This window comes from Chaetura pelagica, unplaced genomic scaffold (genome assembly GCF_000747805.2).
Source record: "Chaetura pelagica isolate M959 unplaced genomic scaffold, ChaPel_1.0 scaffold108, whole genome shotgun sequence".
Classification (NCBI taxonomy): domain Eukaryota; kingdom Metazoa; phylum Chordata; class Aves; order Apodiformes; family Apodidae; genus Chaetura; species Chaetura pelagica.
In genome coordinates, this window is record NW_009970718.1 from 2,916,791 (window position 1) to 2,935,531 (window position 18,741).

Here is an 18,741-nt window from a genome sequence, read left to right on the forward strand (position 1 = left end):
AGGTGGTACAGTTGTCATTGTTTTAAGTTCTTAGGATATTATTTAAAATACATCATACAGCCCTTACTAGTTTTTCATTGTATTTGAAGAGATTTATGTTGAAAATGTAATACTACAATTAAAATTAAAATTTTAAAGAAATACAGAAAACAAATGCATCTGGGTTACCTAGACTGATATGTCTGCTTATCTTAATTCACAGCAGGAACAATCACTAAAGGCGTATGCAAAGAAGAAGTTTACATGTTTGCAAAATCAAACAGTGTAAGTTCTGAGTTTACATTATTCCTTTAATAGAAACTGACACCCCTGTCTGTTGTTTTAAAATGCAAACATTAAAATGTAAGAAAAAAAAATCTATTTCAGGTTAGAAAAATCTTGTAAATGATGCAGTATTTGGAGGACGTTTCTTTCTTTTGCAGGTAGTACTAAGGATTTTGAATCCTGAGGAGCTTAAAAAGGTTCAATACTTCCTGTCACAAACCTCTTTTCCTCTTTCCTGGCCAAAGCTATTTCACTGCAACACTAAGGCTTGCTGAGACAGACAGTTTCCTTTCACCCCAGTCAGAAGCACAATTAGGTCTCAAAGCCTATCTAAAAACTCAAGCCTAATCATTAAGTAGATATTTCTCTATCAAGTGTGGCCAAACTGTGCAGAGTGGTAATTCTCAATGTTGGCAATTGTATTTTGAAAGAGTGACATGCAAAATATTGCTATGTGCTCACTTACACACCGTTTCACAACAAGGTGAGAGATCTTTTTACAAGATCAAACCAAGCAAAAGGCCAGTCTTTGTGCTCACAAGCCTTTTTTCTTCTTTCCTGGCTTCACTTCAGTAGTCAGACTATGATAGCAATTACTGTGATACTACAGAATTATTGCTGAAGGTGAGAAGCAAACTTTAAAAATTTACTGTTATCTTGAATATACAAGATAAATTGAGGAAAGTCCTAAGTACCTCTCCAGTCCAAGGTTCAGATTACTTAGTTTTCATAGGTACTTACTTTGAATTACTCTTAAGAAGAAGAAAATATAATTAACTACCTAGATTTTACTGTGGTGTGCCTAAAAAAAAACAGCCTTTCTGACAATTATTTCCATTGAAGCATGTGTCATGAATATGATCTTGTCTTGTATTCTCACAGAGAACACAATTATAGCGGATTTTACTTACCTCTTTCCAACTGCTGGCCTTCCAAGCAGGACATCTTCCAGCTCTACATATTTTGTATGTCCGTGGTTTTTTCAAATGTCTGCAGTTTTCTTCCTCTGTTTTACCTTGGAAGCTATTAAAACAATGCACATCACGAAACTTCAAGCCTTTTCCACAGGTAACAGAACACTGAAAAGAGAAGTGCATTTCATTACTTTACTAGAAATCCCAAAGTAGTAGGAAAACCAGAAGAAGCTGTGGCGTGGCCCAGCCCTGATTACAGGACTAATTTTCTGTATTATTACTCAACATCTACTGTATGTATCTGCAATTCCTGTGTAAGCTCCCTCATCTTGAGTGTTCCTGATCAGATGCCAAGCATCTCTCACATCCTGTTTATTCATTGGTGTCGTCATTGGCAAACATCTGAGCTCAGCCACCCATACCATGCAGGAGACAGCTTGATATTATCATCTCACAAGAACATTTCCAGAACATGTATTGCTATTTTCATGTAAGCGTGATGCTTATTTTAAGCCTTAAATAAAGTAAAAATGGTGGGTGTGCTACAAAGTCATGTTTGCTTTGGCATCTCCCTTCCATGAGTTTCGGGTATCTTGCTGTATGTGACAGAGGCAAGAGAGGAGGTATAAAGTAGTGCAGTCCCTGGAGACATGGTCTTGTCCTGTCACTCCAGTATTCTGTTTCCTTCAGAAAGCTGGCATGATATTGCTCCAGAAAGTTGCTCTAGGACCTCCCTCCCTCCTTCAAACATAAAGCCAATTGGGCTGCAGAAACATTTTGTGAAGCCCACCCTGGCAGCACACACTAGCCATGACCAGAGTGTCTGACAGATTCGTCTCTTCTGGAGAAACAGCTGTTCTTCTGCTATATTCCTGGACCACCACGAGATTTTAGTGAGGTTTGAATTCAATTTTTCAATCCAAGGCTGCCCTACTCACCTGCAGAGCAGAACTGCAGGTCCTAGGGAACTTGCAGTCAAATAAGGAATATCTGAAGCCCTTCCAAATTAGGTGGCTACTGTGCTGACTTATCTTGGATCATGAGCATTCTGAATATATGCACTTCAGTATTATTATATTAATCTTATCATTAATCTTCCTATTTTATGTCATCCTATCAAAAAGGTTTTATCAATGGAGTTAATACCTTTTCTGTCTGGAAAAAGTACATGCACAATTTGTTCTAGAATTTCCTCTGTACTTTATTTTACACTTAGACAAAACATTTCCTACACAATCATCTAGGGAATTAATACTCAAATAAAAAATTATTTTTAAATGAATGTGAAAGGAAGGATTTAAATATAGATTTTCTTCCAAAGTATCTAAGATATTTTTCTTCCTTTTATCTTAACCTTGTCATCTGTGTCACTAGCATCATACACTAATGTAATCAAGCACTTCTAAAAACACTCATCTTCTATTTTCAGGGAATAAATTTCAAAACATCCAGCTTTCACTACAAAACCTGGGAACAACAGCTGGAGAAAAGTTTTTAAAACATAGAATAAGCAAATATAAAAGGTTAACCTGCTAGGAAAGAAACATTTTTCACAATAACAATAACTATAGTTCATTAAACAGAATCTTGGCTGACTCTCGTCATTAAATACAAGAGGGATGTATACTTAAACATTTATATGTGTAATCTTAAAGGTTTAATTAGAAATTACCAATTTGTTTAACATTAAATCTTTGCAGAATAAAGAGATTAGTTTAATGTATCTTTGTATTGTATTAAAGCAATGAATGGCATGTTTCTCTTAAGCAGCTATGGTTGCTTTTGCAAAAAGATAATAGCACTGATATGGTTACAACTTGCCTTTGGTATGTCTGCTATACAATTCCAGTTAATAAGAATCTTTGTTTCTAAATTAAATCATTGCACTCTCAACAAAATCTTTACATTTATAATTTTTAAATACTGTTAATGTAGATTTACAATTTATGTTTCATTAATTTAGAAACTACTTTAAGATAGGAAAATACTTCTTAGAACAGAAATTACATGAAAGTAAATTCTGTATTTCCTTTATCTCTGAATAATGTAGGTTTGAAAACTTAAAACCCCACAAGCCATATAATTATAAAGGGCTTTCAGAAAACTCAGCTTTGAATTCAGAGGATTCAGCACTGAAATCAGAGGACTCTGAACTCAGATCAAAGCAGGCAAGATAACATATGATCTTGACAATTCATTTTACCTCTTTTAAAGCTTCTTTTTTTGTCCCAAGCATTCCAGTCATAAAACGTAGGCACAAAGGATCCCTAAACTCTAGTTTCCTTCTTTATATTCTTCAGTAGTATGTACATGAAGTGCAGCACAGAGTTCCTAACATGTCCAGTGATGTGTTAGGAAATCCCCACATGCCCATCCTCCCTACCATTTAGCTTTGATGACTCAAGATTGTGAAAACCTACTTTTATTTTAATATTAAAGGCAGAAATACAAATGCAAAATACTTAAAATCTGTAGGTAGAATTTATTTTCAATTATTTAAAAATATTTTTGCATTTAAAAAATCATTATTAAAAACCCAAAAGAAACACCAACATTTCCCAGTAATGTAACTTTGGGTAAATCATCTGATGATTTTTTTTCTTGCTGTAAGAGACAATAATTTACAGAATATTGCTAACTCATACCAAGGAAATATCCACATTTAAGTAAGTTGTTCTGGAGAGTTTTTTCACTCCATGTTAATTAGACATGTTGAATAGATTTGTACTACACTGCAAAATCTTAAATGTATTAAATCCTTAAAAGGTTTGTGTTTTCCAGAAATACAGAGACAGCATTTCTGTACATAGATTTGCTGTCCTCTTCTTTCACCTCTTCACCACTTTACAGACCTGATCCTCTGCTTCCATGTATCCAAAATGCCTGTTGAATAAATTTGATACTGAAAAATACAATTCATTTTGCAAGAGGTTTCGACTTATGAGCTTTTAAAGTTGTTGAGGTTTTTTGTTTATGTTTTATTGTTGTTTTGTTTTCTTTTTTACTGATGTCACCAAAGAACATTAACATTTAATTCCTTTCATTAACATATGCTTGCTGTTTCTGGAAGGAACGAAAAATCTTAGTGCTTTTAAAAGCTAAAAAAAGCCCAGATATTAAGCAGCTGTATACCTCTGCTTAAATATGATTGCCTAAACTTAAAAAAACCAAGTAAACCACCAAACTAAGAAATGCCTCCAAGCAGCTTTGCTAGAACCAGACGCTCGGAGTACTGCATCTCTTGGAACTTTGTGGAGCAGCTCCTGCCACTTCCACAGGGCCAGATTCTTACATCTGTTGCAGTGACCATCTCCCACCAACATTACTGTGAGGGACAGAAACCTAAGTTTCCTTAAGGATCAAACCCCTTAAAATTTTAATAGGACCTTGATAAAATTTACGCATCTAATCCCAGGATTGCTATCCTCAAAGTCCTACATACATATCAGCTACAGAAGCACTGAGGCTGTCCTGAGCCACAGTCAAAGATCTTAAAAACATCCTTGGGTGTGGAACAGTCTGATTGTACAAACACACTCAAGTCTTTTAACAGAGCAAATAACTCTGCTTTATGTGCCCATAAGGACAACCAGCATCCTGAAAACAGGTTTTCATCTGTTTCCACAAACGATTTAAAGAAAGAAGGCAATTGCTCTAGTACACTAAGTGCACAGCAGCCTAATGAGGCACATTACAAAACACAGTAACAAATTATATTTAGTGCAACCAAAGAAAAATAAATGCTCCTAATTCTTTTTTTCTTTAATACATGGAAAAGGTAATGAATTAATCCTGGATATAGATGATCCAGGATCATCAATAGTAAGTTTGAGAGGGTTTATTACTCTATGGGTACAGTATTCTGAAATTGGACATAGTCTGGCTTCATTCCTCAGATAATTAATAAAAATAGTTCTTAAAGGGACCATTTCATCCCAGAATGCCTTTGCACCAGGAGCAGGCAGGCTCAGTGTTGTTTTTTGCTGCATAGTGACCCACCTTCAGCTAGAGAAGTGAAGACTGCTCCTGTCCCATACAGCTTCTCACTGGAGACTCCTGTCAAGTAGGTAAGAGCTGCCTGTCCCCCAGCACAGAATGAATACCCAAGAAAGGAAACCCAGTCTCTCAAATGCTGAATCAAAAGCTTTAATCAGTATAAAGTGGAGGTACCTCTTTTAACTTTTCTGTATGTGCAGAGCATACCTCTTGCTCAGATCTTTGAATGAAAAATATAGGTTCCATAGAAGACCCCCAAGTGGGACTCCCAAGTGGCTGAGGCCATCTAAATACAGCTTACAGGGAAGCATTTTGCATTGAGCTCCATTCCCACCAGCGTAGTTTTCCTTAGAGCTGCATATTGCACACACTGACACCTGCCTGAGTAGCTTCAGTCCAGCTGTGAATTGTCAGTAAGAAGCATCAAGTTCTCACTTGTACAGGAGCAAGGCCTTGCTCTGTGCTCTGGAAGCCACTCATATCCTCTCTGTACATCTGGCCTATACTGCACTTCTTACCAGGCTGAGATTTGCCCTTCATACACTTGTGTTCCTCCTCGGAGCTCCTAATGCATTTTTAAAGGCTATTTGTGGAATATGGTCCTCTCACTGCTTTGTGCCCATTCTGTTCTGTGAAATGTTCTGGTAGTGATCTTCCCAAGGCTTAACCCTCCCAACTGGGGAAAGTACAACTGCACTTCACCCTCTTGCTTCTTGACTTGCTTCCAATCAACCTTGAATGTGGTCAAGAACAAAGTAGTCCTTATAGCTCCATGTGCTTATTATAATGTGGCTTCACTTGTATGACATTCCACACAATTGGAGGCTTTACAAAGAGTACATTTTCCATACATTGTTTGCAGACTGCATGTGTAGAAAAAATATCCATAAGAACTTTCAATCTCAAATGTGAATACTTCTTTAAAAGAATGCAAGCTGAAAAAACCATCCCATAACCATTTTACAAAGAAATTCTAGCACTTGTCTCAACATTGGCTAAAATAATATTTCCCATATGTCAGGTTCTTTTAAAAACATAAAACTACAGTCAAAAGCTGGACTTGATTACTATTGTTCAAAGTCATTCCATAACATTGGTAACTAGGATTCATTTGTTTGGGTTTCTTTAATAGTAAAACCTCCCCTCGCCCCCTAAGTTCTGTGAGGATCAGCCCCACAGAACTCCTGGTGCTTTCTGTGGCACAGACAAGCTCTCAGACAGACACGTCACCATCAGTTCCTACCAAATTGAGGCTCTTTCTGCAGCTTACATGCAGAGTTTCACTAAAAGCTTTTTGATTCTTTTGATATTGTTATTATTTCATTGAAAAGTTGCAGACTTTGGATTATTTGGTGGATTTTGTTCTAAGTCTTCTTGACCTCTCCTTTCAAGGCAGTGTTTTGTGTAGCTTAGCTGGTACCTCAGTGGGATTCTGGATACCAAAAAAAAGACTATAAAATGCAAAGCATATAGCAGTTTCTCTTTGTATCCGTATTAGCTATAAAGGGGCTTAAAAATAAATGGGTGTGACGAAATGTAGCACTGCAACTGCACTGGTTTTGGCTGAAATAGAATTAATTTTCTTCATAGCAGCTAGTATGGCGCAAGGTTTTGGATTTGTGACTAAAACAGTGTTGAAAAGACATGGATATTTTACTTATTTTTGAACAGTACTCATACATCAAGGCCTTTTCTACTCCCCATACTGCCTGACCAGCAAGTGGGGTAGAGGTGCACAAGAGGTCTGGAGAAGACACAGCAGGGACAGCTGACCCTAGCTGACCAAAGGGTTATCCCACACCATATGACATTGTGTTCAGCAATAAAATCTGGGGGAGGGATGTCTGGAACAATGGTGCTTGCCTTCCCAAGTAGCCATGATGCGTGATGGAGCCCTGCTGTCCTGGAGATGGCTGAACACCTGCCTGTTGATAGGAGGTAATTCTTGAATTCTTAATTTTGCTTTCCTTGTTTGGGCAGCTTTTCCTTTACCTATTCAAATTACTTCATCTCAACTCATTAGTTTTTCCCTTTCCTTCCAGTTCTCTCTCCCATCCCACAGAGAGGGAGTGAGTAAGTGGTTCTGTGAGGCTTACCTGCCTACTGGGTTCAAGCCAGAACAGCAGCACTTAAAAAGCATAGAACATATTACAAATACTAAAAGGTATTTTCCTCCTCCTCTTTGCCCTTTTATAAAAAATAAATAAATAAATAAATAAAAATATATATATAATGGATCAGAATAATTACAGACCTACAAGGTTAAGCACAGTAGTTGCTTGAGTTGTCTGATAAACTGTATTTCGATGATCTTGACCCAAAAGTCAGTTTGGGCTCCTTTAAAACTATGCTCAAAGTAGACTTGGACTACTACTGCACAAGAAACAAGTAAAACTAGTTAAAAACTAGTTGAAAGGAAGAAGTCAGAGAGTTGTGGTCAATGGGACAAAATCTAGTTGGAGGTCTGTGACCAGTGGAGTCCCTCATGGGTCGGTACTGGGACCGGTGCTGTTCAATATTTTCATCAATGACCTGGATGAGGGAACAGAGTGTGCCCTCAGCAGGTTTGCTGATGACACTAAACTGGGAGGAGTGGCTGACACACTAGAAGGCTGTGCTGCCATTCAGTGAGATCTGGACAGGCTGGAGGGTTGGGGGGGGAGAAAGTTGATGAAATTCAACAGGGGCAAGTGTAGAGTCTTGCATCTGGGGAAGAACAAGCCCAGGTACCAGTACAGGTTGGGGGCTGACCTGCTGGAGAGCAGTGTAGGAGAAAGGGACCTGGGGGTTCTGGTGGACAGGAGGATGACCATGAGCCAACAATGTGCCCTTGTAGCCAAGAAAACAAATGGCATCCTGGGCTTTATTAGAAAAGGTGTGGTTAGTAGGTCAAGGCAGGTTCTCCTCCCCCTCTATTCTGCCTTGGTGAGGCTGCATCTGGAATATTGTGTCCAGGTCTGGGCCCCTCAGTTCAAGAAGGACAAGGAACTGCTTGAAAGAGTCCAGCACAAAGCCATAAAGATGATGAAGGGAGTGGAACATCTCCCTTATGAGGAAAGGCTGAGGGAGCTGGGTCTCTTTAGCTTGGAGGAGACTGAGGGGTGACCTCATCAATGCTTACAAATACATTAAGGGCAAGTGTCTGGAGAATAGAGCCAGGCTTTTTTCAGTGATGTCCAGTGATAGGACAAGGGGCAATGGGTGTGAACTGGAACACAGGAGGTTCCACATAAACATCAGAAAAAACTTCTTTACTGTGGGAGTGACAGAGCACTGGAACAGGCTTGCCCAGAGAGGGCTGTGGAGTCTCCTTTGCTGGAGACATTCAAAACCCACTTCATTTAAAAAATCCAGTGTTATATCACATTCCTCTGGTGTCCAGAAAATGTCTTGATTTTGTCTCCTTGCAGCTGAAGTCTGCAAGTCTGCTTTGCCACATTTCTGAATGTACTTTTGTAGCTATAGCAATGGAGGGGAGGAAGGCTAGGCTAAGAAGGACTCAAAGACTTCATCCAATTCATCATGCTGCTCAAAGTCTGGATTAACTATAACTGGACTATTAGTGACAGCAGTTTGTCAGTCTTGTCTTTAATGTCAGGGATATTCCAGCCTTCCTTGCATGCATCTTCCTACTGTATAACCATCCTTATAGTTAGAAATAGTATCTTAGGATTTAATGACAGTCTGTCTTACTGTAAGTAAGATGGTTACTTCTCATTCCACCCTTAGCAGACTCAAAAACACTCACCTCTTTATAACCACTGATTATGCATTGCAAGAATACCTCACTCAGTCCATTCTTGTATAGTCACTGTCTTGAAAAAACAGCCACCCCGGCCTTTCCTCATTCAACACTTTGTCCAAGTCTCTCACCATTCACTGCACTGAACACTCCAAATGTCTGTATAATCATCTGCAGCCAGTATCATAATCTAATACTGGAAGTTCTTACTTTCACTTCTCTCAAGTACAAAATGAGGCAGTAGACATTTTCTCTAAGGTCAGCCCAAGAAGTACTTCCACATTTTTGGTCTGGCTACATACTCTGGCCATGCAACTGGGTGAGAATCAGGCACACATGAAGTTTTCCAACATCCATATGTTGGTTTTCAGGGCTTCCAGGCACATATCATAGACATGTACACCAACACTCTCCAACTTGATCCCCGTGTGGGTGTAGGAGACCTTGGAGTGCACTTCAGCAGGTGGGTGAGAATCAGGCACACATGAAGTTTTCCAACATCCATGTTGGTTTTCAGGGCTTCCAGGCACATATCATAGACATGTACACCAACACTCTCCAACTTGATCCCCGTGTGGGTGTAGGAGCCCTTGGAGTGCACTGCCGCAGGACCTAGCAGCTGATCAGCATGTGGCAGCTGAGAACAGTGTGAGACAGCAGCAACTCTTCTGAGGTCATCTAACCTGTCCACTGTCCCTAGCCTTGCCTTTTCTGACGGGATTGAAGACTGTAACCTCCATAAACGAGTCACCTTTGTCAGATTCTTTTTAAGATAAGAATTTTGTTTCAGGTTTCATCTGAAGGGAAAAAAAAACCTGAATAATTATTTTTCAAGCATGCTGAAGCACATCTGTTTAATAGGGGGGCAGAAATGAAACTACATAAGAATACATACATGCAAAGCAAGAGTAGAAATAAAGAAGGAATAAAGAGGATTAAAGACAGTTTGTAGGATTGATGTGGATAACAGAAAAGTACAACTGCTATGAGAGGATATATATGGGATCTATTAGAAAAGCTTTAATGTATTCCTTTTAAATTAAAGACAACCAGATTAAACCAAACACAACCTAAACAAATCCTTCCATTATATTGAAGTCAGAACCATCAGGACAGATCGTGAAGGTAAGATGATTTCATCTCTGCAGAAGCCAAAGTCTACTGATGGTGCTACAAAGAAATCTAACGTTGCAGCCACATGGTCTGATTTTTTTTATCCTCTGCAGATGGCAGTAGCCTTAATGAGGGAGACCTCTCAGCAAAACAGCAGTATGTCTGGATGGCAGATGAACAACCATACCCTTTGCTGATTTTGGAAAGATCCAAACCAGAGTTCCTGAAATTCCACTTAATGGTCACCCACAGAATTTCACCTATTCAGTCTAGCTAGATTTGTAAACAAGTATTTGAATTTGGCCTCTCTGACATCTCAAAGCACTATCCATTACCTCAAGCTTAGCACAACTAAACAGATGACCAAGTCCTCCTTTGAAAGCCCCATTATGTCTTGCCCCTTCACAAGGAACACCACTATTCTGTCCATCACTGCCTACAGCCTGGCATCCTTTTTGATGCCAACTACAGAGCATTTGAAAACCAGGCCCTACCTACCATGATACTCAGCCAGGCTTCACTGTGCCATGTACTTCCAAACTGTCCACACACATCCCACTATGAGACTATAAGCTTTCCAAGTCAAGAACCTTTTCTTTGTTTTACCTATACCACATAGCACAAACAGATCTTTGAACAAGCTTTTAGATATTAAAATAGTGCAAAGACAACAGAGCTGCCAAAATAGATGCAACATTATTTTAGCAATTGTAGGATTTGGCTTTTACACTACCTGTATCCTGGTGCATATTCTGTTATATCCAAGCACTTTTCAAGAGCATGCTCACATAATAATTCAGTGCCCAAAAAACTGTATGTCACAAGTGCAGCTTCACATGTCCTCATTAAGGAAAAAAACTTTCAGAAATTTTTTCCTATAAATGCCTGATCATACTTTACATATTAAATAACTACTCCTACATTTTCCCCTCTAAAATTCACAAGTCTTATTACTCTTAATTGTAAGAAATAAATTAATTTACAAGGACACGATCTTGTTTCTGGACAAAGTTCTACCCTTTTTCTTTCAAAAGAAAAGTGTTGTCTGACTTGTTTGGAAGAGACTCCAGTATGCTGCTGCTGTAAATACTGAAAATTCCTGATGCCAGATAAAAATCCAAAGCTTTAGGGGGACTGAGAACTGATAAATAAAACAACAGCTGTTCATAAAAGTTCACTGCAAAGCCTAAAAATGTTACTCACATAATTAAGAAAAGAAAATCTGGCTTCAAGAAATATTCAAGCATAAGTTTCATAGCAAGGAACTAAATTTGACTCAAATTTAGGACAAGAATAAGTCAGCCTGTCATACAGGGAAGAGACTGCCATCTTCCCATTTTCTGTAAGAGTATAATCCAAGGCATGAGAGAACAATTACATTGTATTCCAGGTTGTGGCAAAGCCACTTCACACAGATTATGGAGAGATTGGTGTAAGCGTTGATGGAAGGATGTGCGACACAGTGGAAGAGGAGGAAAACAAGAGTAACAGAACAGTGGCAAGAATATAAGAAAGGCTAGAAAACGAGGGAAATTCTTCACAGAAAATTATTATTGTCTTTTATTGGACTCAAATATGAATAGTTGAGTCAAAGTCCAAAATCAGGCTTGGTTTTCATGACCTGTCCCCCAGATATCACTTTCTTTCAGGTTTCAGCTTCCCTGGAAGAGCAGCTCACTGGGAGACACAACTGTTACCTAACAGACACATCTACCAGTGGCAGGCATGCTCACACTGCTATACAATAGCATCAATGAGATGCAAAACCAAGCTTTGTGCTAACTGAAGATATTTTGTGTTTCTTTCAATATCTACGTGATAGTTTTAAAACATTTAAAAATAATAATTACAATTTCATGAGTTGATTATTAATACATTCTCCTTCAACAGCAATGACATATATTTAGTATCTTGTTTAACACTTGGTTATAGGCTCCAATTCATCTCTCAATTACAGTAAAAACTGAATTGTATAGTTACTCTTCCTGTCTTACTTGCTCTTGATTTGAATCTGTTGCATCTGGTTACCACTTGAGAATCAGAAGAACAACAGGGATTTCTGCCTCATTTCAGCAGCCATTTGGCAGGCTCTGCTACCCTATGTGCAGGTCTTAAGTGTCAGTGAAAAGTCTCCATGTATCTCTGATAAGAACTTCAACATCAGCCCACTGTCAAGCAACATTATCATTCTATTTAATGAGAGTATATATTCAAACAATGAGAATTATGATCAGCTTATTAATTGTTGGGAGGGAGTTAACAGATAACCTTGAACTCCTGCAACAACATGCATCTCGTATGTGTACCTAACTTTTATCATCTTTCAGTTGAATGATATATACAACAGATGTCTGAGGTAAATCACAATTAAAAATACAGAACAGTGGTAATTAAAAAAAAACACCGAACACCTCCAAAAACCAAACAGACAATTCTGCCTTACCTCTCCTTTTGAAATCAGTGGCAAACAGGAGCAGAGCAAGGCCCTCACTAGGTCTTTCTGAAAATCTTAATCTACAATATAAATTTGTGTCAAATTTATAAGACTGAACAGCAGTCCTGTTCTTTGCCTTTGATACCTCCTAGAAAGTACTTGGTATAGGCACTTTTACCATCACACCATTGCAGATGACAAACTGCTGACTTGTCCAGACTTCAGCAAGTCTAATCTTTCTTTATTCCACAGTCAGGTAAGACTAGTAACACCTTTAAATGATTACATGAAGGCAGCAGCACTGCAGACAAATAGGGAATCAAGTGCAAGCATCAAGAAAGAAGTGCAGCAGAAATGGAGATAGGAGTTCCCAGGGAAATCCAGTGTGAGCAAAAGAAATGCAGGGGTTAGTTTTTTTCCTCTGTTTCCAGTAAATAGATTTCCAGACACATTTTCCAAATGGAAGACAACAGATGTATCTGTGTCCATGCAGCAGTTATGAGCACAAACCTCCATGAAAAATAAACAGCAACCCAGAGTGAATCCATTGTGGCTTCCACCAACCAGACAAAGTTTAATGGACTGCATCCCAGGGAAGATACCTGCCTCTTGTGAAGCTCAGGAAAACTGAATGAATGCATGGAAACAGCATAATCTGCATTCTCACTGAAAAGTAATGTTCTCCCCTTGAGAGTGACATTTCATTCATAGGTCTTCACAATAAAAGTTAGATCATATTTTTAACACAAAGGATTTCTAGTGTGGAATCTACATTTGCACAATCAAAAGGGTTGCCCATTTGTTTATATACTTTTCCCAATTTAAAAATTTGGTTTTATGATTTTTTTTTTAAATTTTAAGATATGGGGCCTGTTCAATTAACCAATTACTAAAGCAACTAGAGATACTACAGTCTTGAAATGGCAGACCAATTAGTTTTAGCTGAGTTTGCAAAAACTTAACCATGAGCAGAAGAAACACTGGATCCCAGCAACTGCAATCTCTGATTTATCATTTTTAATCAGGTTAGCAGGAGGAAAAACTGTAGCCCAGACATTAAAGCAATTATAAATACATATGAGCTTGGTGTGTCTGCTCTATAAAAAGTATCAGTCCACTTGCTTCATTTGATTAAAAGCTAAGATTTTGTATTTGAACGTTAAATAAAACTGGAAATACAAAGTAATATGTACTGGAATGATACAGTATTGTCAGAAATTTTTCAAACTTTTTAGAAGCATACAAAAATGTAACTCTTTCTATGGCACCTAACTATCAGCTAAAGAATTAAGAAAAATAACACTAATTATTTTAATATTAATTGGGCACAAAAAAAGATGTTTCTATTTTAGATAATAAGAAATAAAACATTTTACCTACCTTCACATACTGAATTCCAATTTGTTTTTGACCTAATCCACTCTTCTGTGTATTTTCAGTTTCCTTACAGATCAATCTTTCTATCATTACAGTCATGTGCATCAATGTGAGCATGCATGGAAGGTTCTGAAGGACTGATTGCAGGAAATTTAGGTGCCTGATCCTCCTCTCACTAATGTGAAAGGGCCAGAGATAGATCCATGCTACTATCATATTGATCAGAACGTATACTGATTAGCATAGCAGTCTGTCTTAGTGGAGTCACCAGTCTCCCACAGCTAACAGTTTCCAAAGAAAGGACTGGGAAATCTACAGTTCATTTGGTTAATTTCCTAAGCCATACCAGGTAACCAAAATATTTGTGTATTAACCTTCAAAAATGTCAGGAAATGCATATATATTTTTACTAACTTTTAAATTTGGGTCTTAAAAACACTTTGAGCCAATATTTATAAGTTGTGACTGGGATTTTCAAAACTGCCACATATACAGGCAGCTCAGAATGATTTTCACTCAGATCTGACCACCAAGACACCTTCAGCTTTTCTTAAAGTTCTGACTCTGCAAAAAAGGAACAAATACATCACTAGCTTCACAGTCCTTTCATTTTCATTAAATCGATATATGTATTTAGGAATGGTATTAAGGACCACCTGCTTTTTTTGCCCATGATATTTTTTTTTAATTTGACTATGTTCCCCTCTTACTGTCCTCTCTCTAAGTCTTCAGACTGAAAGTTCTGCAAAAGTCTTCACACAAAAGTGTTTCAGGAATGTGAAAAATTATGTTATGTCTTTGAGATTAGGGGCTGAGTATTATGTTTTGATCCTCATTTTTCTATGCTTCTTGTCACTAAGTAAGTGGAAGCAAAAGGTTCAACAGCTAGTGTCTTTAAGCTTTATCATCCAAGATCACAATCCCAACTACCTATTCCATTCCAGTTGTCCAGTCCACTTGTTGCTGTTGTAAGTATTAATATTTATTTTTTTTTCTGTTAAAGAGGTTCCTTCATGAAAACAATGTTACTAAAATGCCATATGAGATTCACTACAACGCAGAGATCAATCAATTGTAAAAAGACCTCACTTTCAGCAAAAGTGGTTAGTTCCCATCCCGTCCTCCTTTTAAAAGAAATTTTAAGGACTGAAAACATTAGTATTCCTTAATAACGGACACATTAAATATAAACAAAAAGCCACACAACATGCATAAAAAGGAGGGTTAAAATGCAATTGTATTTAACAGACACAAGTCAAAGTAATTAAAATAAATTATCACACATACATTATAACTTATTTATTATTTCAAGCTATACAGGCAACATAGCACCAAAAATGGAGAAATTTCCTCTAAGCTTGATGAACAGAACAAAAATATTTGTTTGTTTTAATTTTGGAAACAAGTGTTTTCTTTCATTTTTATCAGAATTACCCTAAATGAAATCCACTGTCCCAAATCTGTTTTATGACATTATTTGGGTAGTGACATATGTTATCAGTTAGCTCTGAAAGGGCACCCTCCATTTCCAAAGTTTTAAAAAATGCATAGCATATGCTAACATGAAGATTTCAGACAGTGGGATATTAAATAAATGTGTTGTATTGGTAATGAGGTATTCTGAAGTTTGACATTAGGCAGCAGCAGAAGTAGAGGTAAAAGACTGAAGCTGGTTTTGAAAACCAAGTTCACTGATTCTGCATTCCCTTTTAATATAAAAGATTAACTTTTAGGATATAAATACTTTTCACACATTAGAAAGTGAATGAAGGCACTTGTCATATATATCAAGATTTTTTGCAATAAAGTGAAAAGAAATAAATATTTTACTTATGCAAATTTGGGCTGCTTCTGCTCCTGCAGAAGTCAAGGTGATGCATAGCACTAACAACCCTGGAAGGGGACTGGGATGTCAATTCTTAAAAATAAATTCTATTAATTAAAAAAAAAATAGATTTCTTCCACTAGTGCAAAGACAGAATTACACTGAAATGATTCTGGAGCAACTAAAAAGAAAACTGAAGAACTAGAAAAACAGCCACTTTAAATTACATTATGTGTCTGAAGGGCAGTAAGCAATAGCAGCAAGATATATTTTTGACATCAAAATCCTAATAGTGATGAAACCAACCAAACAAAAACATTAAAATCTTTAGTTGATCAACAAGTCTAATTGTCTTCTGTAAGGGTCAACTCTTGCCTCTATCACAGACCATAAAGACACCTCAGCACAAAAATATTTAGACTATTCCTGAAGAACTCAGTAAAACTAACATACATAAACTGTGAGGCTGTTTTGTGAGACTTCTTTTTAAATACAACTTGAACAGTTAGCAAAATATTTGCCTGTCATAGTCGATTTCTTGACTAACAACAAAGTACAATTGACATGCCTATTTTGTGGGCAGTGTACAAGTACTCTGAACAAGTAGTATTATTGGGAAAGCTGTGTCTTGTTCTCTTTTAGTTTAAGGTCCCTTCAATTACAGTAAGCATTTTAAAAAACTTTAATTAAGAAAATAATTCTACAGTTACTATCTGACTTTACAACTACTATATGGTAAAATTTTAGGACAAAGGTTTCATGTCTTAACTTGTAATAGAACTGGATATATCATCAACTCACAATATAAATGTGAAGTAAAATAGCATGATGAAGCCCAAGAAATGCTAAGAAAAAAATATGCATGAAAACAAGGTGCTAATGACTGCACTACAATTAACTCCTCTTTTTCCACTAGTATTCAAACAGAATTCCAAACGTAGATATTTTCAGGAAAATCAGAAAATAAAAACCTCAAGATGGTCCTTAAGTTTGTCATGCTCTGAATCATAACTGGTAATCCTTAGCAAAAAACATGTACAGTGACCACATGTGAAACTGTTCAGGGGAGGACTCTAGAAGAACGATTGAGGAAAAACTGAGGATGGTACAGAGCAAAGGCCTAACTGTTCACATTGGTGGCAGCAGTTCTTACCTTAAGGTTGCTGCAGCTTCCTGTGCTGCATCTGCTCAGGTAAGAAATGCACCCAGGTAAGCAATGCACCCAGGTAAGCTATCTCATTTTGAGTGTGCCTTGTAGATTTGCTGATAATAGGCTACTGAAACAACTTTTGGGTAATACTCAGTTACAGTCTGGATTCAATAATCCAGCTATGTATTCTTTCTAAGGCAATGAGTAAGCATGAGACAAGCTGTGATGTACCTGGTTAAAATGTCTCTGATAAAACTTAGGTTGCTATCTACACTCATACAAGAACAAAAGCCCTAATGAAATATAAAGCTTTCAAGGTACCATCAACTGCCCAAACAGCAACCTTGCTGTTTGCCTACCTGGCTTTCCAAGATTTTGGTAGCAATGAAAAACTACAGTGACACAAATATAAAGTCAAACTTCTAAATCTATCAAAATTCTTGTCACCCAAAAAGGCAATCAAACTTCCCTCACTATGTGAAGCTGAAAGGTACTGTCTCCCCATACATGAATAGTGTATTTTATTCCTCTAGCGTAATTCCTCCTCACACTCCACAAATGCTGTAAGAAAATATATAAAAGGAAAGTAAAAGCATACATACATTAGGAATTTTGAGAAACTTACACTTGTTTTCTATTATACAGCAATATCCTAGGAGGCACAGAGAAAGAGACTAGCAAGGAAGATAGGACCACTTAACCAAGAGATGAATCCCAACATTTTAAAGAAACTGAGATAACAAGGGGAAGTTTCAGTTCAAAGTCAAATAAAATCCTTGAAGTGAGGCCACTATAAAAACTCCCCATTAAGAAAAGCATATTAGATGAGTAAAAAGTTATCACCATTTGAACAGCAGAAGGAAGAGTAAAACAAAAATCTATGTTCGCATCAGACATTTTGTCCAGGTACAAGGCCAGGGCTTTGGCATTGAAAATCTCCTAACTTGCTACTGTCTGTAAAATTGTTTCTCAGCCAAGTGCTGGTAAAAATAATATTTTATTCTCTAGTATATGTACTTGACATTTGTGGCATTCATGAAAGTTTTGCAAGATTGTGTATGTACCTGCACTATGCATCTGAAGATTTGCTGTATCTAAACATAACCACTGATCCAACTACTAGCTGATTTGATTAAATTCCCACATATCTTTTTTCAGGTAACAGATGATTGTTCAGCTAAGAATAATAAAACCACTATATCGACTACTAAATGGGGATATGGGAAATGCTGTCCAAAGGTTAGTAAAAAAAAAAGCTTAGTATTGAAAGTAAGAATTCTGCATTCTTGAACTCAATTAATACAGAGTTCTATCTTACAATTCTTCTAATGGAAAAGAGTTAAATCTATCCATTACAGTTCTGTTTTAAAACCTTATGGTATCTTTAAGAATTTATGATACTCTCTCTTTTCATGCTTTAAGTGAAAAACAGCTTGACATTAGGGTCAGAAAATCTGAAGCATTCTGATGAAAATTAATACTATAAACCAGAAGCCTCACTGCATGGACTAAACACAAAAAAAACCCAACAATGCACTGTGAAAAGAAGGAATACAATAAAAATCTGTACCAGAACAAAGTACTCTCCCTCAGCTGCCAGAATGCTATGGAATTTTTCTTGACATTATATCCTGTGACATATGGTTGCCATACTTTTTAGCTTGTAATTTACTCATTCTTTCTTGAAGCTTTGGCCCATTGCATCAATCCCTTCACCAATGAAACTAGAGTAGTCTAAAAGAAAAACAGCCAAGATACATGGGCCAAATATACTGGGGTGCAAATCTATAAAAGTAAGTAGCTCTATTTACCTCAAGTATTATTTAACTTATAAATACATGATTAAAATGTATATATCAAAATATATACATATATATTGCAATTTTTGTATATAAAAACACAAGTTAGTGTGCTTAGATACATGCC

The 18,741-nt window shown here is 37.1% G+C and overlaps 1 protein-coding gene across 1 annotated transcript in view; it reads right to left on the reverse strand.

Moving 5' to 3' along the window:
• ADAMTS20 (ADAM metallopeptidase with thrombospondin type 1 motif, 20) overlaps positions 1 to 18,741 on the reverse strand; it is an 88,932-nt gene that overhangs the window by 7,818 nt on the left and 62,373 nt on the right. The window contains exon 29 of the mRNA XM_010006297.1: positions 1,176 to 1,343. Within this exon, the coding sequence (XP_010004599.1) occupies positions 1,176 to 1,343 (168 nt within the window). The remainder of the gene's footprint in view (positions 1 to 1,175; positions 1,344 to 18,741) is intronic.